The following is a 25,173-nucleotide window of genomic DNA, read 5'->3' on the forward strand; positions in this document are numbered from 1 at the left end:
TCACAGGCGGGATAGAGACTGGCTCAGGGAATGTGAAGGGGCAGGAGCTACAGGGAGACAGTGTCACTTAGGGTGACTTTGGAACCAATCAACTTCGGTTTGCCCCTTGGCTCTGCCACTTGGTAGCTGTGTAGCTCTACCCTGACTGACCTCAGTTATCCCATTTGTAAAACGGCAAAAGTGTCTCATACAAGCACTTAGCACAGGGTGAGACACTGGACTTGTAAATGATAGCTCCATTTTCTTGGTCCAGAATAGAACTTTATGAAAACAGCAGTATTTGTTTAGTAGGCTATTTATGACCCCCAAATGCACAGACACCTTGAAAGGTCTGGTGTATTAGCACAGTCACTTAGTCTAAGGGCACAGTGTGATGTGGCTGCCAAACCAGCAAGACCAAATTTAGGCTGCATTAACAGAGGTATTATGCACAGAACAAGGGAGGTGAAGGCTCCCCTGTAGTGCCTATTGCTCAGCCCCTCCTGAAGTACTGGGTTCATCTGAATGGAGGAGGACTGAATACACTCATTCCAACTGAGGGACTTTTTTCAGTTGAAGACTTGGCCAGAGGGTGGGATGTGGTCAGAGAGAACACAACCACTCTTCTCAAAGATCTAAAGGATTGACATAGGAAAGAGGGGTTAAATTGGCTCAGGGTGACCCCCAGAAGTGAACTAGAACCTGAGGATAGCCTGGTTAGAGAGGAAGATCAAGGATCCTAACACAGCGACCCTTCCACCACTGGTGTGTGAAATCTAAAAGATCTGAGCTGGAAGGAGTGTGTGCAGTTGTCGGAAGTGTGCATGTGGAGGCTGAAGTCACATGTGTGGGGGCACTGCACTTGATCATGGGGGTCACCCTCAAGCCCTTCCCAATTTTGAGTTCCTGTGCCTCTGGAAGAGCAGCAAGACTGTCAGAGGAAATCAAAAGAAAACACTGAGAAGAGACAGTTCCTCGAGATAGGAAGGAGCAGTGGGCATTCTGTTTGGCAAGTTTGCTTGGTTCTCTGCCAAATTTGACCTGGAGGGTGGATGTAGCTGCCAAACCTGTGGCCTAGAAACAGACAGAAGAAAACAAGGCATTGCTCAGAAACAGCTCATAAAAATAAAAACTTTCTGTTCCCCAAACGCCAAATGCTTGGGCGGTGCTGCCCAGCTGAGTGGGAAGCCCACTGGCCGCTTGGGAACGCTGAGCCGATCACAGTGAAGCAGGGAAGGCAATAGCACCCTGAGATCAAAGAGGCTCACCCCACGCTCCTGGAAATAACTCGGCAACACGCTCGTCATGGGAGAAAGGCAAAGAGAACTTCTCTTCCCAGACGGTCTTTGACTACAGGGTAGGCAGTTGGCACCTACATCAAAAAATCCTGGCCTTTGTAAAGATGTTCTCAATCCACTCTCTCACTTGATCTCCACCAGCGACCTGGGGCAGGCATCCGCAGCTCTATTTTGCAGATGAGAAAACAAGAGCAGAGGTAGACTGACTTGGCCGAGGTCACCCAGCTGATGTGGCTGTGAAGATAACAATCGGGGCCCGATGGACTCCAAGTTCAAACCCAGGCCCTCAGACCTGGCCTCAGCACAGGCTTTCTGGGAGTGCAGCTGTCAGTGTGCTCTCCAACTAAGTCTCAGATGCACGCCCATCTGGAACTGGTCAGTAGAACCCTGCAGTCTCCACCACCAGCCAGCTAACTGCATTATGTGTCAAGCCTTTCAGAACCTGGTGGAAAGGTCCTTGGAGCTGAGGAAGGAAAAACAGAGCTGCCTTTCAGGCACTGTTCGCTGACTATCTTCTCAGGCCACTTTCAGAACCAAAGGGTTCTGGAAAAGGTAAAGAGGGCGCTAAGGGCCGCAAGAAAGATGACAAAAGGTATTTCAACTATTGTTCATTGTCTGTTTATCCATCCAATGATGCCTCAGCATCTCCTTTGGTCCAGCCCTTCACCAGGTTCTGGGGACACAGAGATGAAAGGCACAGTCCAGAATTTGAAAGAGCTCACCAGTTTTCTCTCGTTCAGTGCTTTCAGTGATACACCAAATGCAGACAATCCCGGTTCAGGGTTTTGATGGTAGACACTCAAAAACAGCTGAGGGAACCCAGAGGAGTTCCTGGCCCAAATTAGAGGGGAAAAGGGGGTCATGGGAAGGCTTCCTGTAAGAGGGGCCATATTTTGTATATAAAAAAATTAGCAACATAAAGGAGGTGGGAAAAATTCCAAACCACATGGCAACTGCTCCTTGTTCATGGGATGCATGAATCAGAGCAGCAACATGTGCCAGGACAGAGAGGAGGGCACAATGCCAGGGTGGGGGGCGGGTGCACTACCAGCCTAGCCTGTGAGGCTGCATTTTCCTCTAACCCCCAACCCTGTCTCTCACAAGAAGCACCTAAAACACACTGGTCCTAAACTCCAAGTAGGAGGTAACCTTCTGGTGGAACAGCAACTGGAGCAGAACAAATAAGGCCCTTCCTTTCCCATGCAGCTGTGCTTTCCTAGAAGCTCCATCATAGGAGCGCCACACTAGGAAATCTAAACACATTTCACTTCCATTTCCAAGTCCACTTCAAATACAAATGCCCCGGCTGTGCAGGAAAGTGACCTAGTGGCAGCTAAGCACAAGAAAGGGAGCAGAGTGCTGCAGGGCACTGGTTACCTTCAGGGAAGGTGAAATTATTTTGAGGATAATGGGAGCCAAGTTTCTCACTGCCCTGGAAGGAATTAGAAATATGGGAAGGGAGAAGATAGAATGAACTTTAGGGCATTATTATTATATTACTTGAAACAGGGTCTCCCTCTGTCACCCAGGCTGGAGTGCAGTGCCATGATCTCAGCTCACTGGAGCCTCAACCTCCTAGGCTCAAGCGATCCTCCCACCTCAGCCCCCCAAGTAGTTGGGACCACAGGCACGCGCCACCATGTCTGGCTAATTTTTGTTATTTTTCGTAGAGACAGGGTTTCACCATGTTGCCCAGGCTGGCCTTGAACTCCTGGGCTCCAGCGATCTGCCCACCTTGGTTTCCCAAAGCATTGGGATTACAGGCATCAGCCACCATGCCCAGCCTGAACCTTATGGCACTGGATCAGAATTAATGGTACCAGAGTGAACTCCCTTTTCAGTATCTATGTATCAAATGTAAATATAAGTATGTATTTACTGTGTGTCCACTTAGCTTGGGAGCAGTGAGACTCTTTAATAGCAGTGAGCGTGCCTAGAACAAGGGTTTGTTTTCTAAATACAATCTATATTAAGGGGAGCTAGAGCTCTTTCATAAATGGCTGATTCCAGCACTAGGGCACACGAAGTACAAGAGCCTGGAACACATTACTGTGCCAGAAAGTAGGGAAGTACTCAGAGGGTAATGGCAAGTCAAAACACAGAAGCCAGCTTTAAGAAAACACACAATCAGCCAGGCGCGGTGGCTCATGCCTGTAATCCCAGCACTTTGTGAGGCTGAGGCAGGCGGATCATTTGAGCTCAGGAGTTCAAGACCAGCCTGGCCAATATGGTGAAACCCTGTCTCTGCTTAAAAAAATAAATAAATAAAAAATAATAAAGAAAACACACAATCACAGAACCCGGGACAATTCCAACATCAAAGTAACGACAGTAAGGGATTATACACCATCGAATAAAACAGGAATCAAAGTCCATACAGGTACAAATAAATGAGGGGAAAAAGAGTAAGAATACAGGACAATGTTAACTAATAGATGTAGAAGGAATTTGAAAATCACCACTTGGAAACCATTACAGTAATAATTCAGGCAAGAAACAATAATACTAAAACCAATGCGCCAAATTTTGATGAGAAATAGGATATTTACAAAGGCTCAAAACATCTCCCTATAAAATATTTATCCAATACAAAGGGACAAAGAGTAACTTTCCAGGGAAGACGGGCAGACGCCATCTGCCTCAGGGTCCAAGTGACCACCACCAATGATGGGACAAATTGACACCCTGTGTCACTTTATGGGGTGCAGCGAGAGGGGCACAACAGCACTTCTGTTTCCTCCAAACACGCATACCAAGGGTAGTAATGAGGAAACACCAAACATACATTGAGGGACATTTTATAAGACAACTGTCTTACAGTCTTCAAAAAATGTTAAGGTCATAAAGATTGAGGGAGAGGGACTGAGAAAGTGAACTGGAGAGTCATTAAATGCAGTCAAACGCAGTGTGTTAACCTGGATCGGGCCCTTTTGCTTGGAGGACAATGTTGGTGCAAGTATAAAATTTTATAAGGTTCTCTAAGGTGGCGGTGGGGTATGTGGGAGCTCTTGTGCTGTTCCTGCAACTTTTCTGCAAGTGTGAAATTGTGTATGAAAAAACTGCCAATGGAATGCTCTTTGCAAAAATGCAAATATGGTATAAAAATTATAAAACCGGCCGGGCGCGGTGGCTCAAGCCTGTAATCCCAGCACTTTGGGAGGCCGAGACAGGCGGATCACGAGGTCAGGAGATCGAGACCATCCTGGCTAACACGGTGAAACCCCGTCTCTACTAAAAAATACAAAAAACTAGCCGGGAGAAGTGGCGGGTGCCTGTAGTCCCAGCTACTCGGGAGGCTGAGGCAGGAGAATGGCGTGAACCCGAGAGGAGGAGCTTGCAGTGAGCTGAGATCTGGCCACTGCACTCCAGCCTGGGTGACAGAGCAAGACTCCGTCTCAAAAAAAAAAAAAAATTAAAAAAAAAAAAAAAAAAATAAAAATTACTGGCTGGGCGCGGTGGCTCACGCCTGTAATCCCAGCACTTTGGGAGGCCGAGGCGGGCGGATCACAAGGTCAGGAGATCGAGACCACGGTGAAACCCCGTCTCTACTAAAAATACAAAAAATTAGCCGGGCGCGGTGGCGGGCGCCTGTAGTCCCAGCTACTCAGGAGGCTGAGGCAGGAGAATGGCGTAAACCCAGGAGGCGGAGCTTGCAGTGAGCCGAGATTGCGCCACTGCACTCCAGCCTGGGCGACAGAGCGAGGCTCCGTCTCAAAAAACAAAAAAACAAACAAACAAAAAAAAATTATAAAACCATCTTGAATTACAACAGTTAAAGATATGACGGAAAATATTTTACAATTAAGTAGTAAGTAACTAATTGGTTAAAAAACAGTTTAACTTTGCAATTTCCTTAGAACCGAAGACAATATAAAAATTATAGTCAAAATGCTGTTAAGCAGAAGCAGGCCTGACAGCTCCCTATGCAAAAAATAACAAAAGACGCCTACAATGAACTAAAATGTTAAGCTGCAAAAATCACTCCAGGGTCCATAAAATCATTCAGTAAACAAAAAACTGAACCCCCAAGCTGTTCTAAGACATAGTCCCACCACCAAATAGTCTCGACAAATTTTCAATGAATTTTGAAGCAATATATTGTGCTCAAATCTGCTATTGTGTGCAAACAAAACCGATATGGCTTGTGTGATTGTGCAGCCAAACAAAAGCAGTGTTGAAACAACTCTGAAAGTTTTGAAACTTACAGAGGGGGAAGGTGTCAACATTCAAATCCAGTTATCCGTATCAAACATCCCAGGAGCCTCAGGTGGCAACTCAACTGGCAGTTCCAGTCCTGGTCAGCACACTAGGGCCATTTACAGCTGAGAAGCCTGTGACAGTTTTGTGTCCACCTGACTCGGTGAAGGGATGCCCAGATAGCTGGTAAAACGGTATTTCTGGTGTGTAGGTGAGGGTGTTTCCAGAGGAGTTTAGCATTTCAATCAACAGACCAGAGTACATCTACTGGATGATGCCCACCTTCACCAGTGCAGGTGGGTGTCATCCATTCTGTTGAAGGCCCAAAAAAAAACGCAGAGGAAGGGTTGATTTGCTTGAGTTGAACATCCCCTTTCTCCTGTTCTGGGTACCATGGGCCTTACACCAGTGCACCCAACACCTCCCTCGGCCTTCTCAGGCCTTTGATCTTGGACTGAACTACACCAGTTCCTTTCCTGGTTGGTTCTCCAGCTTGCAGACAGCATACTGTAGGACTGCTAGGTCTCCATAATCAGATGAGTCTATTTCCATAATAAATCTCCTTTCCTGTTTTTTTTTTTTTTTGGAGAACCCTGACTTATGCAAAGCTCATTTAGAAAGTTAGTTAGACGTGTAGGACAGAGCTTTCTGGTATTTTCAACATGGCAAACACGATACTTGTATAACACACTGGGAAAACAGATGAGGTTGCCTGGGGTTAGAGCCCAGGTTCCCCAGCTGCCTTGAAGATGACCTCATGGGCTGAGGAAAATCACCATCTCTAAACATCTATACCTACTGCAAGCCGAGTTAGGAAGCTCTGGAATAGGAAGATGAGGAGTGCATACATCAAAGGCAACAAGAATGGAAAAAAGTATGACTAAGACATGAGGCAGAAGTCTGGGATGACTTTTCTAATTTGTACTTGTGGAAAACAAGTTAGGTTAGATCTGTCAAGGATCCATTACTATTAAAATGGCCACTGTTACAGTACATCAAGCTCAATGGCAGAGACCATGTTGGTATCTGCAGCACCATACCACACAGGAAGCAAACTTGTCATCCCTTTCTTTGGTCCTCCCAGCCTCCTCTCCACAGTGAAAACCCTACATGAGGGACCACCGCTTTCTAAATCTAACTTCACCACAGTGAAGGCTCTTTACAACCAACTTGCAACCGTTCTTGCAGTTCCCCAAATGTTACTGACAGTGCAGTATCTTTTTGCTAGCAAATCCAAGCCTTCACTTAGCCTCATCACTCCCCTTTCCATCCTCCCATCCACAAAGTACACAGTTCTGGAAGCTACCCACCCACCCACCACAACAGGTTCAATTACTGTAACTTCTCCCTCCAGGGTTCCACCACTCTCTTCTTCCAGCTGCAGTTAAGACGCTTCCTCCTGTTGCCCCAACTCCAATCCAGGCCATAAGAATTTCCAGATGCTTTCATCTGGCTTTTCTTTTCTGGTTGACTTGTCACACTATGCCAGATGCTTTTGACAATGTGGTGATGGACTTCATTATCCTACTGTAAAAATAAGAAACAGTGTAGCAACATCCAAGAGTAACTTAGATACCACCAGGCCAGTACATCAGGCTCACAACGCTCCTTTGTGAGTGGACAATGGGGGTTATACCATTCCTCTGTAAAGATCTGTGATGGTCACATGGAAGCCGAACTACAGCTGAGACCTGAAGTCAAGAGTCCAGGAATGTCAGGAGAGGAATAAAAAGCATCACATAACTTAGGTCTATGTAGACTAGTCGGTTTTGAACAGGGACACCAAACTTTTGCTATCAAGGGCCAGACAGTGATTATTTAGGCTTTGCAGGCCACAGAGTCTGCTGCAGCTATCCAACAGCAAACCTCTGTAGCGCAGAAGTAGCTATACACAATATGTAAACAAATAAGCATGGCTGTGTTTCAATAAAACTTTTAAGGACACTGAAATGTAAACTGAAACGCTGAGGTGATAAAAAACATATACAATTGAAACCATTTAAAAATGTAAAGATCACTCTTAGTTCATGGACCACACAACAGGTATAAGACAGATTTGACTCATGAAGCTGTAGTTTGCCAGCCCTTGGCTTAGGAGGAAAAATGGGGAAAATGGACAGGGAAGGCCAACTGAACTTTATGGCTGGAGAATCCACCAGAACTGACTGGGTCAGGAACACTCATTGCCTGCAACTGCTTACTTTCAGTAGAACATTTTGTAGCAGCCTTTGGCTGGCTGCTTCAGACAAGAAGTATGGAACAATGGAAATTTTATGCATTCCCTAAAAGACCTCACTAACCTTAACATCCCAGCAAATATCCCATCTCTGTGTTGACTGAGAAAAGCACCAGGAGACCCAGTAAAGTCAATCTAGTGCCTGGGCCTCCTATGTGATACACTCACCAATTACTGAAGTAAAAAGTAGTATCAGTGACAGAAGCATTGTCAACTTTCAATCTGATTCTATGTGACAGAATCATTTAAAAAATGAGAAGTGCAATGTTGGATGTATTGAAAATATTTTATAATCAATTCTCTAGAATCCTAGCCATCCAGTACAGGAAAAAATTATATTGGAACACTTCAGTATTTTTAAACAATGAAAAAAAAATATTTGACTAGAGGATGGCATAAGAAATTTACATATACAAACTTAGGCTTCCTCACATTTCCCACAGAGCAACTAAACAAGAAAAAGATTTCAAGAAATGACAGTATACCTCAAATGCGAAATTCCAAAGTCAAACAGCTACTTACATTAAGAGATTTACCAAAACAGTTTGTAAATTAAACAATAACAGCAAAAGGCACAAAAAGCCTATTTCTTTTATGGTGTCTTGGCTGATTCTTTAAGAAGCAGATAAACAAGTTACTGTAAGGAACGATCAAAACTTGGCCTGAGCTGTCTTCCGATAATTATTAATCCTAGTATATCCAGATTTGTTGTCCAAGGACAAAAGCTCCATGCCACCTTCTGCTGTCACTTTCCAAGGAGGAGGCTGCTGTTTTTTTTTTGTTTCCAGTTTTCACTATGCTCTGAGTAGACAGAGAATGTCATAAAATAAATGAGAGTATTCCATTATTCGACCAGAAATGCCACCTCTTTTCCCAACTCATTGCTCTGACTTGAATGATGAACGTATATACGAATTCTCATTTTATTCTCCTGAGAAATTATGCATGATCCATTATAAAACATACAGGTAATACAAAGTCCAAAAGCCTGTCATGTTTATGGCAGTGGTGTGATCTCGGCTCACTGCAACCTTCATTTCCCGGGTTCAAGCAATTCTCATGCCTCAGCCTCCCAAGTAGCTGGGACCACAGGCGTGCGCCACCATGCCTGGCTAATTTTTGTATTTTTAGTATAGATGGGGTTTTGCCATGATGGTCAGGCTGGTCTCGAACTCCTGGCCTCAAGTGATCTGCCCGCCTCGGCCTCCCAAAGTGCTGGGATTACACGTGTTAGCCACCATACCCAGCCAGTTTCATTTATTTTCATAAGAAATAGGTTATGAGTACGTGATGTAAATCCTTAAAGTCATCACCATGCTGTGCTAAAAATATTGAGAAATTATGCAGAGAGAAATCTGTGCAAATTCATCATCTTAATATCAGATGGTTAACAAAAAAAAAAAAAGGAAACAAAAAACAAAAACAACCCAAATTATTTCTTTAAATACTCTTATTTATACTCAGGAAAACAGATTTGAAAAACTGAACAAGTACACATCTGCCCCGTTTATGATCAAATAACAATGCCAATGAAGGAGATTCCAAAGGAAAAACTGAGATGAAAAAATCCAAATAAAAGCCAACACTGCTATTAAGATTTTTCTTTTAATATGCCATGAGATATCTTGATTGTATATTTTCCAAAGTACTTTCCAGCCACATCTCCCAACCCTTCCAAAAGATTTTGCCAGTCTTTCCAATGCAATAAAAGATGCTGGATTATAGTTTTCTCTACCATCTCTTTTTGAAAGCGATATTATACTAATGACTTTAATGGTAATACACTCTTATCTAATAAAGAAACACATTTACAAATATCAGAAACCCAGTTTTGAAACATTTGCATTAATTTTGAACTGAATCAGCATTTTGTGGGTTTTTAAAAAGGCAGCAGTTTGACTCACGACTTGCTGATAAACACATTTCTGCTGAGGGAAGGGGAAAAGACAGGGAGAGTGAATGCTGCATTTCTCCATTGGCCCCAAAAGTGCTAATTTCACAAAGGGATACATCAAAAGCAAACATGCAATGGTTGTTTTAAAACTTTTACTGCAATATAACAATGAAGTAAACAGTAATTAGACACCTACCAATTTTTCCCCAAAACAAACAAAAAAAAATGTAAACAGGAAAATAACTCTGCCTATACTTGTACAGCTTCTCAAATCATGTTAGAAGGGTCTCACATTCAATGATCAAGAAATTTTAAAATAGCAGTAATTATTTTCATTTTAAGAAAAGGTTCCCTTTCTCCCCCCCCACCCCAAGTATTTAACATGAAAGAATGGGCTTCCTTACACATTAATTTTATACTTATTTTTGAAGCAGCAACAATTAACCTTTGATAATTTGGCATTTCTGTTTACAGTCGCTACAAAAATTCTTTTAATTTCACAAAGCCATTATCCAGTGTTGCTATGAAACAGAGACTGTAAATTCTAGGTAGCTAAGATTCTTTCTGAAACCAATGTTAAGTCAAAGAAATATAAAGCAGGGCATTACACTAAGTTTCTGGATCTAGTACACTAAAAAGAGTGAAACCTAAGAAAAGTTACCTACTGTTTTACAGAAGAAATAAAGACCTGCAAAAGCTGATTTTTTGGTTGTATATATTTTACACACTGTGTGGAGTTGCGGCATCTGCTAGTTGAAGCAGACATGCACTGTATTTATCCCTGCCCTATATCCTAGATCCCTCCCTCCCCACCCCCAACAATCTACTACCTTATACCAAGTATTGTGGATATGAGCCCAAGTCATCCCAGACAATCCAGTGAACAAGTTAGTGTAATGCACTGGTGTGAAGTGTGAGATATAAAAAAGTCCCTTTCAATCTTCATCAAAGTTCTGCTGTAGAAGAAAATTGGCAGCCAAATTCTCATTCTTCTCACAAGCAAAATATGCTTGTATCACAAGTCCTTCAGGAAATCCTAATGCCTTTAACTGGAAGAAAAAGGAAAAAAATATAAATCCAACACACCAATTATGGCGCATTTAATTTACTTACATATTACAGATTCCAGCATAGCACTAAAGACAGATCATTACTCAAAAACATACTGCAACCCAAAAAAGCTCTTGAGAATTTTACATGAATTCATCTCTATCTGAATATGGATTTACTGCCCAACCCAAGCGATTTGATGGAATCTAGACCCTTTCCTTTACTAATCGCCTAAAAAAGTCTTTGTTTTCTAGTTAAAGCTTAAGAGATACTATGCAAATACTCTTTGGCCTAATTAAACATTAGTTGCTAATTGCTATGGTTTAAAAATAAATGACTACAGAAATGTGTAAATCAAATGGTTTTTAGTATATTAAGAGTGAAGATAAGGATGAGAGTACCTGGAGTATAGTTTAACCACCTCATCTAATTATTTGTAAATTAAAAGCAAATGTTTTATTTATTAATGCCAACTAATGTCTTTCATTTGGATCAAACATCACTCTCAATCTCCTTGCTTTATTCAACACTCCATACTAGAAAACTAGGTGACCAATTAGTAGTAATAACACACGGTACATTTTGAAGTAAAGACAATGTTCTATTTTTATCTGCTTAACAGTCACAGCATTTTAAATGGTAATACTAGCTACTTAATTTCATTTTCCTAGTCTATTAACAACCACTTGTGACAATACTCACGGCTTTTAAAAGCCTTTAAAAACTCAGCCAAATGTCACCTTCCTCAATTGTCTCAATCACCTTGAGTTAGATCATGTGTCCCAAACCCCCAGACCGCAAACTGGCACCACCCATTGGCCTGTTAGGAACTGGGCCGCCCAGGAGGTGGTGAGCAGTGGGTGAGCAAGTGAAGTTTCATCTGTATTTACAGCTGCTCCCCATCACTCGAATTACCACCTGAGCTCCGTCTCCTTTCGTATCAGCGGCAGCATTAGATTCTCATAGGAGCATGAACCTTACTGTGAACTGTGCATGTGAGGGATCTGGGTTCTGTGCTCCGTATGATAGCCTAACAAATGCCTGATGATGTGAGGTGAACAGTTTCAGCCCCAAACCACCACCCCGCCCCACTTCCTAACCTAACTAATACCTGATAATCGGAGGTGGAACAGTTTCATCCCAAAACCACCGCGCCCACTCCACCTCTGTTGGTAGAAAAAAAGGTCTTCTACAAAACTGGTCCCTGGTGCCAAAAGGTTGAGGACTGCTGTTAGATTATATTCGGAAATGACCCTTAAAATTTGGGCAAAAATCCGAATTCATCACGAATAACTACTGATCTATGAAAGGAGAAGAAATTTAAAAATCCGTTTGTTATCTGGGTTTTATCCAGATTAAAGCTAGGATAGGTGAAGTAAAGGGTATAATCCAACTGCCTGCTTCTACAAAACACACAATTTAAAGATTCAAAGATACAATGATCGAAAAAGGTATATACCATGCAAATGGTAACCAAAAAAGAGCTAGAATGACTATATCAGATGAAACAGATTTAAGATAAAAATTGTTACTATAAACAAAAGGCATTTTATGATAAAAAAGGATCAGGAAGACACAACAATTATAAACATATATAACAGAGCCACAAAATACATAAAATAAAAACTGAGAATTAAAGGTAGAAATGGTAATTAACAATAATAGAGAAATCTATAGCCCCACCTTCAATAATAGATAAAACAGCTAAGGAAGAAGACTTGACTACAAACTAGATCTATCAGGTATTTATAGACCACAATAAGAACTACATTATATTCTTCTTCAGTATACATAGAACATTCTTCAGAAATACCATGTTAGGCCACAAAACGAACCTCAAAAAGTTGAAAAGTATTGAAAGTATATTCTCTGATTATAATGGAATGAATTTAGAAAAGGAGATGATGTGGGAAATTCATAAACTTGTAGAAATTAACACAATCCTAAATAACAAATGAATTAAATTAGAAACCAAAAGGGAAATTGAAAAACATTTTGAGATTAAAGAAAGCAAAACAACATACTAAAACCTATGGAATGCTGCTATAGCATAAACACAGAAGGAATATTATAGCTATAAACATCTATCCTAACAAAGATAGATAATAATCTAATCTAAAACTAAACAAAGAAGATCTAAACTAAACCTAATCTAAAAATGGAAGAACAAACTAAAAGCAAGAAGGAAATAAACATTAGAGAGACTTAAAAAAAAAAAAAAAAAAAAAGACTAGAAAAACAATAGGGAGAATCAACAAAACCCAAAGTTATTTTTGTCATTAAAAAAAAAAAAAAATCAACAAAATTAAAACCTTTAGCTAAACTGAAGGGAAAAAACAAAAATCTTAGGACTCAAATTACTAAAATCAGGAATAAATGCAGGAATATTACTACTTTAACAAAAGAAGAAATAAAATGATTATAAGGAAATATGTACAACTGCATGCCAACAAATTAGACAACTCAGATAAAATATACAAATTCCAAGTTAAAAACCACCAAAACTGACTCTAAAAGAAACAGAAAAGTAGAATAGACAAGTAACAAGAGACTGAATCAGTAATCACAAAACTTCCCAAAAAGAAAAGCCCGGGCCCAGACTACTGATGAATTCTATCAACTGTTCAAAGAATTAACACCAATTCTTAATAAATACTTCCAGAAAACAGAAGAGGAGAGAATAAATCCCAACTTACTCTAAGAGGCCAGTATTACCCAGACACCAAATTCAAAGACATCACAAAAAAAACTACAGACCAATATGATTTATGAACAGATGCAAAAATCCTCAACAAAATACAAGCAGGCTAAATCCAGCAACGTATAAAAAGGATCATACGTTGTGACCAGTAAAATTTATCCCAGAAATGCAAGGTTGGTTCGACATACAAAAACCAATCAATGTAATAAAAGCATACTAAAGGACAAAAATCACATGATTATCTTAATAAAAAAAGAAAAAAACATTTGACAAAATCCAACACCTTTTTCTGATGAACAAACTAGGAATAGAAGGGAATTTCTTCAATCTCATAAAGGGCATCCACAAAAAACCCACAGATAACATCATACTTAGTGATGAAAGACTGAATGCTTTCCCCTAAGATCAAGAACCAGACAAGGATGTTGTTGGTTCTTGCTAGTCTAATAATATACTGGAGGCTCCAGATAGGGCAATTAGACAAGACAAAAAAATAAAAGGTATCCATATTGGAAAAGAAGTAAAACTGTCTCTATCTGCAGATGACATGACCTTGTATATGGAAAATCCTAATGAACACATGCACAAACTACTTAATGAATAAATAAGAGTTCAAGAAGGTTTTAAGATAAAAGATCAATAAACACAATTAAATTGTCTTTTTATATAGTTAACAATGAACAATCTGAAAATGAAATTAAGAGAAAAATCCATTTATAATAGCATCAAGAAGAATAAAAATACCTAGGAATAATTTTTTAAAAAGTAGTGCACAACTTCTACACTGAAAACTACAGAACACTACTGAAAGAAATTATAGAAAAATCTTATTATTAATATGGCAATACTCCACAAATTTCATCTATAGAATAAAACAATCCCTATCAAGATCCCAACCAGAATTTTTTTTTTTTTGGCAGCAATCAGACAAGCTGATGCTAAAATTTGTGCAAGAATGTAAAAGATCCAGAACAGCCAAAACAATCTTGGGAAACAATAATAAAATGGGAACAATTAACACTTCCCAATTTCAAAACTTACTTAGAAAGCCATACTAATATGCACTTTATCTGATTTCCACGTCAAAACACTTAGTAAGATAAGACAGGGCAAGTATTATGATTACTACGATTCCCTGTTTATTGTAAAAATGAGGGAGAAAAAGAATGACTAATCACGATATAAAAACTAGGTTACTGGAATCAGGATAGCAGATTTCTGATGTTTAATATAGATAAAAAATAAATACAAATAAAAACCCGAAAAAAATCTAGAATTGGGTATTTACTTCTAAGACTTTTTCTTCTTGAATTTTAACACAGCAATAAAATTATACCTTTACAGCTTGTCCTTTGGCTTCACAGAAGACAAGATGGCGGAACAGGGTTAAGAGGAGACTATCTTTACCGCAATCCATAGGGCAATGCTCTATTTGGCTCTGTCCATCAGAACTATCTCCAGTAAATGAAAATGTTCTACATTGGTTCTATCCAATAGTAGCCACTAACCCCATGTGACTTCTGAGCACTTGAAATGGGGCTAGTGTGACTAAGGAATTTTTTAGAGTCTCACTCTGTTGCCCAGGCTGGAGTGCAGTGGCGCAATCTTGGCTCACTGCAACCTCTGCCTCCCAGGTTCAAGCAATTCTCCTGCCTCAGTCTCACAAGTAGCTGAGATTACAGGTGCGTGCCACCACTCCCAGCTAATTTTTGTATTTTTAGTAGAGATGAGGTTTCACCATGTTGGCCAGGCTGGTCTTGAACTCCTGACCTCAGGTGATCCGCCCACCTTGGCCTCCCGAAGTGCTGGGATTACAGGCGTGAGCCCAGCCAAGAACTAACTTTTTTAAAGTTTTAAACTCACCCTTTCTATAGCTTCTTTTTCCTGAGGCGTTACTTGAATGTAGTTCATATGACCACTTCCAGCTTCTGCAATTCCTCCACTGCCACCTCCACCTCCTCCTCCTTGACCACCAGCTTCTTGAACTGGTTCATTTAACATCTGAATAAAATGCTCCTGGTGTTGGCTAATTTGCTGTGGTGACGTGAATGACAGAGAAAAATAATACATTGATATTAAGCATCTACAGGAACAGAGGAATTCTAAATATTACTAAGAGAAAAGGCTACACTTTTGCAAACGTAGTATTTTAGGGATTCTGGATTATTCAGTCTTTGGAAGGATGTGATTTCTTGTACATTAGTAAAGAAATGCAGTACTTTTGGGCAAAGTAAACAGTGAAGAAATTCAAATTCTTAAGGCTCTGAGCCTCCTGTGCTAAAAAACAAACAAGCAAACTACTGTGGCACTGTAAGAACAGAACTTATTCTTTATACTTGCATATATTTTTACCTTCCACACTAGTGGGCACTAAAATGCTGTATAAAATTCAAAATACTTGGTGATCTGAGCATTAAAGAAGCCCCACACCTATTTTTTCTAAGAGTAAGTTGTTCCTATTGCTTAGAAGTTCCTAAGAAAAAGGAACTAAGAAATAAGCTTGTGAAAAGTGATTTAAAGTTAGGCAGTTTCTTTGTTAAACAGCTTCCCAAATTCTTTAACATATTAATGTCTACTGGGAATCTCCAAGAAGGAAATATAAAATGTTTCCCAAACTTATTATTATTTGGTCAACTTAATTTAACCCAACCTCTATATCCCAACTGTTATTTGAGTACACCTATCCAGATTACAATATTTTACTAAGTGTAGCTTGGAAGAATACATTCACCATTCTCAAATACAGAGTTGTATTTGAGGCGGGGAAGGACCGTTCATGGACTTTTTCAAAATGTGATACACTCTAACCTACTTGTGAAACTGACACTGATTAGTCACCTGAAGTAACTGAGGATTCTCTCGACCTATCTGCTGTAGTAATGCTGGAAGCAGGGAAGGATTCTGTTGAATAATTTGTCTCATCTGTTGAAACTGAGGTTGATTCCGTAAAAATTCAAGGGGATGTCCTAAAATACACATAAACGTTTTTAAACAAAAGCAGTAAATACATATACAAAGAGTGGTTAAACAATACATTTACACAGCAAACACTATCAAGTAAAAAATGATTTCTCAGATGTAATAAATGAAGTAAATAATGATGAAATCTTCCGACCATATCAACTTGCAAGTTTTATACGGCAAAAATTACTCCTATTAGCAAATGCAGGGAGTGCAGAACGCTGACTGTAACATGAACCAAACTTGCCTATAATCGCCCTTGGCACTCAATGTTATAAAATAATCCTAGAAACTTGTCCGCTACGTGTGTTCTATCAAAATAAAAAGTACTAAAAGTTATTCCTGTTGCTTAAAAGTTCCTAAGAAAAATATACACCACAACTAACAAAAACAAAAACTCACTACTTTATAAGCTGTATGGCAATCTAGTACTAATATACCTGAACTCTTCAGTCTAAAATCCATTCACAATAATAAATGTTAGTAATGCCAAATAAAATATAAAATACAGAACTTGTGGCTTTTTCAGGGTGCTGGTACTTCTCTGGTATGCTATAGGAAACCAAAAATCGTACATAAAGGAATTATGTTTTTGAGATTACTAATGAAGAAAAGAGAATTTTTAGATGTATGTTGTAATTTCCTATTCAGGAAGACAATCATTCAAACTGAAATGACCATAGCACATGGGTTTTTTATTCTTCCATATATAATACTAGCTTTATAGGTGAAGGCAATGAGACTTAGAGACTATGTTACCTAATAAGTGCTAAAAGGAACAGAACCCCAAATCCAAAGCAGAGCTGTGGCCATCTCTTTCCACTCCCATGCTGAATCACAACAAACAAAAGGCCTGTCCTCTGGAGACTGTACACAAAGCACTGAGTGACCTCTGTCAACCAGAGGTGACTATCATAATCAGAGCTAGGAAATGCATAAAAGAATGGCCTTTTCAAGATCAACAGTTTATATTACTTTATTAATACACAGAAGAACGAACGAAGGAGAACACTGCGTAAATCCTAAGCCGACCGCAGGTTCCAGGTTCTGGTCTGTAGTCAGACCTATAGCAATGTGTGGGTATGGTCAGTACCCCAGTAAGGAGACTTCAATTCAAGCTCTGCTTTCTCCTCTAGATACAAGGTTTGAAACCTCTCAAGGTCTCATTTCCTTGGTTGTATTAACTAGTGAAATCCTGCTGGCTTTGAAATTACATACACTTTGTAAAATTTATGGAGAGAGTTAAGAGACAAAGTGAGCAAACCATTCTGAACAGCATCAGAAAGTAACACTAAATACAAACTGGAAAGCATCTTTTCCTTAAAACAAATAAAACAGAATATGCCCTCTGACAAAACTGCAACTGATGTTTAATATCAGCAAGGATACCTTTTACATCCACTTGGGAGACTTTCTTTTGGGCCTTTCTCAAACATTAGTGAAGAGAGAACTTAATGAATCATTCAGCTGCTCTGGGAATGAACCTCATTTCTGAAGTATTTCAGATTAAATCATTTTACAGTAAAAATTCAGGGCCATTCCTTCTCCATCCAAAAGATTCCACTTTACCTCCAGAACTTGTTGTTGTTGTCGTTGCTGTCGTAGTTGCTGCAGCTGCAGCCACTGCTGAAGACTGAGGAGCCCCAGTACTAGCTGCTTGAGGGGGGTCAACCACAGCCTGACTTTCTCTATCTCCAGGGATTCCCTATAACAGAATTTCCAAGCTTTAAGATATCCCTTCAGGCAAAATTTAATATTATACAGAGTAAAAGATTTATAGTCTATTTAACATCTTGTCTGATTTTCAAAAGCATCAAAGAGACGTCTGCTTCAATTAAAAGTAAAGGATTATTAAGCTGCATGGATTAAAATTAGATTAGAAATGACCTGTGTGCATTATAGAAAAACCCACATTGCTGTAATAATGCAAAGCAGCACTGTCCAGCAGAACTTTCCATGATGATGGAAATTTTCCCTGTGTTGTCCAATAAGATGCCTACCAGGCACACGTAATTGGCGTCAAATTTGAAAAATACTGATACATGTACCTTCTTAAAACTGAATATAACCAAAGGTTTTTGTGCCAGCTATTACTTCAGTTGACTTTTTAACTTCTTAGAAATCTTCATCAGCTGTTACTCAGTAACAAAAAGGATTGAATTTGCAACCCGGGCTTAAGATAATCCAAAAAAAGAGTTTTTGATGCACACTTGACAGTTCTGAAATGATTCCTGGGGAAAAAATATCTAATGGATACAGACCAGGTACACAGCGGTCAGGCAGGAGGATCTCCTCTACTGATCCATGGTACTGAGTAAGTGTCACTCAGAAAGTATCTCATAAATTTGACATACTTTTGAATAAAGCGTTTCTTTGAGAAAGTGTCAAAGTATCTCATAAATATGAGCTACTCAAGTATTTCCAAAAATTTAATTTTTCAAAATGCACAAAATTGATCTAAAATAAACTGAAACCATTTAGTTTTTAGGTGATGCCTTTTGTAAGTTTATAGTACTTATCTTTTAAAGTTATTAAGAGCTTAAAACTGCATGCACTAAAATATTTTGGGACATCTATTTTGATGCACATGGTTGATAAGACTTGTCATTTAAAAATTTAAAAAAGTCTTTATCAAGTTCTTATAGATTTTGAAAAGAAGAGAATAAAGAACCAAGTATTACAATTGAATAAGATGATAAATGCTTCCATTTCCTAATAAGCTAGAAGCCAAAAGCAACAACATATAAAGGATGAAGGGCAACACAGCAGGAAAATGGCTGCATGCATTAGATGTCACTCCAGGCATTAAAACCAATGTTTTTGAATGAGTTCATCATTTCAAACCCTTAACTTAGATGGTCAGTTATTTAAGTGCTAACAAACTACATACAAATTTAGGATCCAGAGGGTCCATCAAATTCTGTTTTATAAAACTAAAAAGTTAATCTTCATTGCTACAGATCAACCTCTATTCTCACACATGTTACATAGCCTCTTATTAGATAAGTGCTCAACATTTCTTCTTTCCACCCATTCACCTTATCTGTTAACTAGTAACAGTTAAAGGCAACTTTTCCCCTCCAGTCTATGAAACAAACAGCAAACATATAAAAAACATTTTAGTTATAAAATGTTTGATGAACTCATGACTCTTCTATTTATTTGCATTTGATGCTATACAGCAGTTTTAGCATTTGGCAACTTTGGTAACAATGATTCTTTTTTTTTATACCTCAAAACTCCACATCCATTAGATCACAATAACTGATACCGTTGAACTTACGCAGAATTCTAAATCAAGTGTAAATGAAAGCCACTCCATAAAAGCTAATACTTTTATACAATCTGTTTAGGGTATGCACCCCTCACCAAACAAATTCACAACAATTAATTCCAGAATTCCAAACAAACTGGATAAACTGCCAGCATTTAAAGACACTACTCAAGAAGACAATGAAAAAGTGAATTTAAAAAGATAAAATAATATGCTAAGAAAAGGTTTTGTGAACTTCACATCCAAATGCATGGGCAAATAAATGGTGGAGGCAGAGTACAGTTATGAGGCTTATAACTGACACTTCTGAAACTAGCCAGCTACCTGAAAGGAATTTTTAACAGAAGTACAACTTAGACACAAAGGACAACCTAGACATAAAGGAATGGGTTAAACTGTGGATTAACTGCCAAAAGAGTTAACTCTAAGATACAAAAAGAGCAACTCTAAGATGGTATTTAGGGCAATTCAGACTTCGATAATACTCCAAAACAGCAGACAATTATAGAATAGAAGATTTTTAAAAAGTTAATTCAATTACTTTAGCCTGTGTCACATCTGTAAAACTAGCAGACTTTCATCTTAATACCAAGTGTTTCAGTCAATGTCCACAACAATCTATTTCTCAAAAACTCCCATTACCGGTAAAAAAAGAAAACCTTATTCAAAAAGTCCCTCAACTCCTACTGACTATAAAAACAAATTCAAATGCTAACGGAACCAGGTAAGTAACATCATTCGTTAAATGCGTGATGTTACATTGGTAACAGAGTGAATCAGAGGATAATGAATTAGATTCTATGATCTAAAATATTTTCCTTAATCCCTTGCAAAAATCTGGGATCCAAAGTTGTCCAGATAAACCAGAAATCTGTACTTATATGTGAAATTTCCCAGATTTTAAAAAGCTGGCAACTTATTACAGATATATACATAGTATAAGCAAAAGAATTTGGCCCGAATTCTCAAGCTTAAAATGTTTGTTCTTAATAATTCATGCACAGTGGTACCTAAAAAGCTACTACAATGCTGGACCACTATATTAAAAAAGGTTACATTTTATTAACACAAAATACAAACATACTAGAAAAAAAAGCACTGTGTATCATCTAGCATATATCATACAGATGAAGTGGTCCTTTAAAATCTGTTTCTTTGAGATTTTGATCTTAAACAACTAGAATGAAGTAAAGTAAAACATGTTTCTCACCATTAAAAGATACTCCACTGCTCTGTCAGGGTTGTTGAAACTGGCTCTCAGGGCTGCAATTACTTGCTCTCGTTCATAGCCCATTGACATGATCTCAGTTACCATATTCTCGTAAGACTGACCCGTCACTAAAAAGGGAGGGTGGAGGGGAAAGAAAAGGAACATTTAATAAATAAGCATTCTCTATACATTTCTTGATTCATGTATACAACATTTCAGGCACAACTGTGCTAGGAATACAAAGATGAGTAACAGTATAAATTACAACATACATGTAGTAGGTAATGGTACCCCAAAGATGCCCTCCAGTTTGATTCCTAGAACCTATAAATAGGCTACATGGCAAAGGGAAATTGAGGTTATAGATAAAATTAAGGTTGCTAATCAGCTGACTTTAAGATAAAGACCTCATTCCGGATTATCTAAGTGTGTCCAGCATAATGACATGAATCCTTAAGAACAGTAGGAGGAGGCCGGTGAGAAGGTCAGAGAAACAGGTGTGAGGAGGAGGAGACAAAACCAGGATGAGAGATGTTATGCTGTTGCCTTTGAAGATGGAGAAAGGGGCTACCAGCCAAGTTATGTGAACAGTCTCTAGAAACTGGACAGGATCAGGACAAAAATTCTTCCCTGGAGTCTCCAAAAAGGAACTCCAGTTCCCTAATTTTAGTACAGTGAGCCCTGTGTCTCACTTCTAACCTACAGTACTAGAAGATAGTTAATCTGTGTTGTTCTACACCATTAAGTTTGTGTTAACTTACTACAGTAGCAACAGGAAACTCATATAATACGTTTCAGAGTATAACAGAAAAATGAGGTACAAAGGGAAGGGAGAATCAGGAGGTCAAAGAAGGCAACTGGTAAGAAGAGACACTGAATTCTGAAAACATGCTGGGGAAGGGATGGCATTTCAAACCATCAACTCTGATGCAACAAGTTCAGTTTCCCTTTGATACCTTATATAACTAAAACAGTGGGGAAAGACGTTAGGAGCTATAAAGTTAAAATCTTGTACACTATACAAAGTTGGTAAAATGCCCTAAGCGCTAATATTCCAACAAGTCACTTCTTACAGACTCCTATGCTCCCTCCTCTCAGCACAGACAACACTCTGAATAAATGAAAGTTATTTTCCTCATAAACTTACCTTACTTAAAACTATCGTCTCTTCCGCTTGTGTTCTGGGGACCATTACCAAACTGGATTTGGTTATCCTCTCTTCTCCACCAACACCTTTCCCCCTCTGTGTAATTATCCTGGGTCAGTAGTTAACTATGTCCTATATTTCACCCTAAAACAAAAACACACCTCCCTCCTTTGACTTCATCTTAATTCCTCTTTGAGGAACCATCTGCTCTCTTCCCATCACAGCCACAGCTATTGAACACATGTCCATTTTCTCACATTCCACTCATTCCTCAACTAATTGCAATTCAGATTTCCCTCTCAAATGTGTCCCACCATTATCTGTTTGCTCTCTTTAAACAAATGACACCTCTATTCACCTTCTAAGTGCTTGAACAGAAACCCTGGGGATTTCAGTTCCTTTTCCTCTTCCTTCCACACCTCATTTACCAGCATACCTCGTAAGTTCTATCTCTAAATTACACCCCAAACCCATCTCTTCATTCTCTACTGTCAACACTGAAGACAAGCCCACAACAGTCTGTACATGGGATTACAACATTTCCAACTCTTGTCTCCATATCTACAATCTATTCTTCAGCCAGTTGCAAAAGTCAACACACACACACACATACACACACACAAAACCCCCCATCTAATTTCTGGCTCCCAGCCCTCAACAATGCTCCACCCACCACACTCATCTTCCCGGTGTTATTTCAGCAGGCCACACCTTTTCCTGCCTCAGGGCCTTTACACAACACCAGCTATCTTTAGATGGCTGGTTCCTTCAACATGCTTCAGTTCTATATTTAAAAGGTATTGCCTAGCCATCCCAGGTAGCCTTCTGTTTTTTCTTTAGGGACGCCCTTTGTGTTCTTAATATCATTTATCTTTTTTTCTTTTAAAGTTTCATTATTTTTTTCTTGCCCCAACTGAATGCAAGTTTGTGCAGAAAACCATGCCATTTTGCATATTTCCCTGATACACAGCTGACACCGAGTATCCGTTGAATAATTTTTTTCTGCAGAACTTTCCAAATAAAGGTGTTTAATAGCTAAAAAACCCCTAAATATCACAAAAAGATTAATCATTTGATATCTTGTTTAAAATAATGACTTTCCTTTTCCCATCTCATAAAACAATAATTTTTAATTATTCATTTTCTTATCTACTGATATAATTCGAGCACAAAGCAACTCAAGTAGCAATACACTTTCAGTAACCCAATTCCCAGATACAGAAATCAGTATCAATACAACTGAAATTAAGAGCTACAGAAAACCAGAACTGCACTATTTCAACATGGTGTTTCTCTTTTAGTCCTCTCTACTTCATAAGAAAGGTTTAATTTCAACTCCTTTAAAAGATGAGGAGGTTACAGCTTGGAGAGATTAATAATTTGGTAAAGGCCAGGCGTGGTGGCTCATACCTGTAACCCCAGCACTTGTGAGGCTGAGGCGGGCAGATAACGAGATCAGGAGATCAAGACCATCCTGGTCAACATGGTGAAATCCCATCTTTACTAAAAATACAAACAAATTATCTGGGCACGGTGGCACGTGCCTGTAGTCCCACCTACTCAGGAGGCTGAGGCAGGAGAACTGCTTGAACCCCGGAGGCAGAGACTGCAGTGAGCCAAGATCATGCCACTGCACTCCAGCCTGGTGAAAGAGCAAGACTCTTTGTCTCCAAAAAAAAAAAAAAAAAAAAAAAAAAGTCAAAGTATTAAGTCATGGTGCAGAGATACAAACAAACACAGGCTGATAGTGAAGTCTCCACATCTAATCATTATACTATGACTCCTAAAATCATGTTTCCTAGTTAAATTATAGAATCTCAAAAAATACCTATCAGCAGTGTGATACTTTTTAGATCTTAAAAGTCCAAAGGCAAATGACTTGTAAAAAGAACTAGAGAGGCTGGCATGGTGGCTCACACCTATAATCCCAGCACTTTGGGAGGCTGAGGTGGGCGAATCACCTAAGGTCAGGTGTTCAAGACCAGCGTGGCCAACGTGAAATTCCGTATCTACTAAAAACACAAAAATTAGCTGGGCATGGTGGCAGGTGCCTGTAATCCCAGCTATTTGGAAGGCTGAGGCAGGAGAATTTCTTGAACCCAGGAGGCGGAGATTGCAGTGAGCTGAGCCTGCGCCACTGCACTCCAGCCTGGGTGACAAAGACAGAGAGTGAGTCAAACAAACAAACAAACAAACAAACAAAACGAGAGAGACTGGACAAGAAACAGAGTAATGAGGCCAAAGAGGTGGTGATGAAGAACTTTATATATGCCATTCAGAATAAGCTTTGATCATATTACCTGACTTCAAATACTATTACCAGGCTACTGTAATCAAAACAGCATGGTACTGGTATAAAAACAGACTCATCGATCAATGGAATAGAATAGAGAACCCAGAAATAAAGCCGCATACCCTACAACCAAATTGATCTTCAACAAAGTCAACAAAAACATGCACGGGGGAAAGGACACCCCATTCAACAAACAGTGCTGGGAAATTGGATAGCCACATTTAGAAGAATGAAACTAGACCCAGAATTCTCATCAAACACAAAAGCTAACTCAAAACAGATTAAGGCCTAAATATTAAGATCTGAAACTACAAAAAACCGAGAAGAAAACCTAGAAAAACTCTTCTGGACACTGGCATAGGAAATCTAACAAAGTGTTATTATCTAGAACTTTAACATCAAGAAAAAACCAAATAACCCCATTAAAAAGTGGGCAAAAACCATGACTGGACATTTTTCAAAAGAAGACATACAAGTGGCCAACAAACATGAAAAAATGCTCAACATCACTAATCATCAGAGAAATGCAAATTAAAACCACAATGAGATGTCCCATGTCACACCAGATGTCAGGCAAGGATGCGAAGCAAATAGAATGCTTACATACTGCCGGCGGGAATGTCAATTAGTATATCCTTGATGGAAAACAGCACGGAAATTTCTCAAAGAACTTAAAAACAGAACTATCATTTAATCCAGAAATTCCACTACTGTGTATATACCCAAAGGGAAATAAATCATTATATCAAAAAGATACCTGCACTTGTATGTTAATCATGGCATTATTCACAATAGTAAAGATATGGAATCATTAAATGGAGGATGAGATAAAGAAAATGGGGTGTGTGTGTGTAAAAGTACTCCCCCATCAAAAATAATACAATCATGTCTTTTTTACAGCAACATGGATAGAACTATGGAGGCCACTATCCT

At 39.1% G+C, this 25,173-nt stretch overlaps 1 protein-coding gene across 1 annotated transcript in view; it reads right to left on the bottom strand.

Annotated features, from left to right (window-relative positions):
- Positions 1–7,982: 7,982 nt before the first annotated feature.
- The window catches only part of RAD23B (RAD23 homolog B, nucleotide excision repair protein), a 47,218-nt gene continuing 30,027 nt past the window's right edge, over positions 7,983–25,173 (bottom strand). The window contains exons 7-11 of the mRNA XM_050762047.1: positions 20,801–20,928; positions 17,886–18,021; positions 16,194–16,321; positions 15,219–15,389; positions 7,983–10,653 (exon numbers count right to left, since the gene is read on the bottom strand). Of these exons, the coding sequence (XP_050618004.1) occupies positions 10,540–10,653; positions 15,219–15,389; positions 16,194–16,321; positions 17,886–18,021; positions 20,801–20,928 (677 nt within the window). The 3' untranslated portion in view covers positions 7,983–10,539. The remainder of the gene's footprint in view (positions 10,654–15,218; positions 15,390–16,193; positions 16,322–17,885; positions 18,022–20,800; positions 20,929–25,173) is intronic.

The sequence above is a fragment of the Macaca thibetana genome, chromosome 15, assembly GCF_024542745.1.
Source record: "Macaca thibetana thibetana isolate TM-01 chromosome 15, ASM2454274v1, whole genome shotgun sequence".
Taxonomy (NCBI): Eukaryota; Metazoa; Chordata; class Mammalia; order Primates; family Cercopithecidae; genus Macaca; species Macaca thibetana.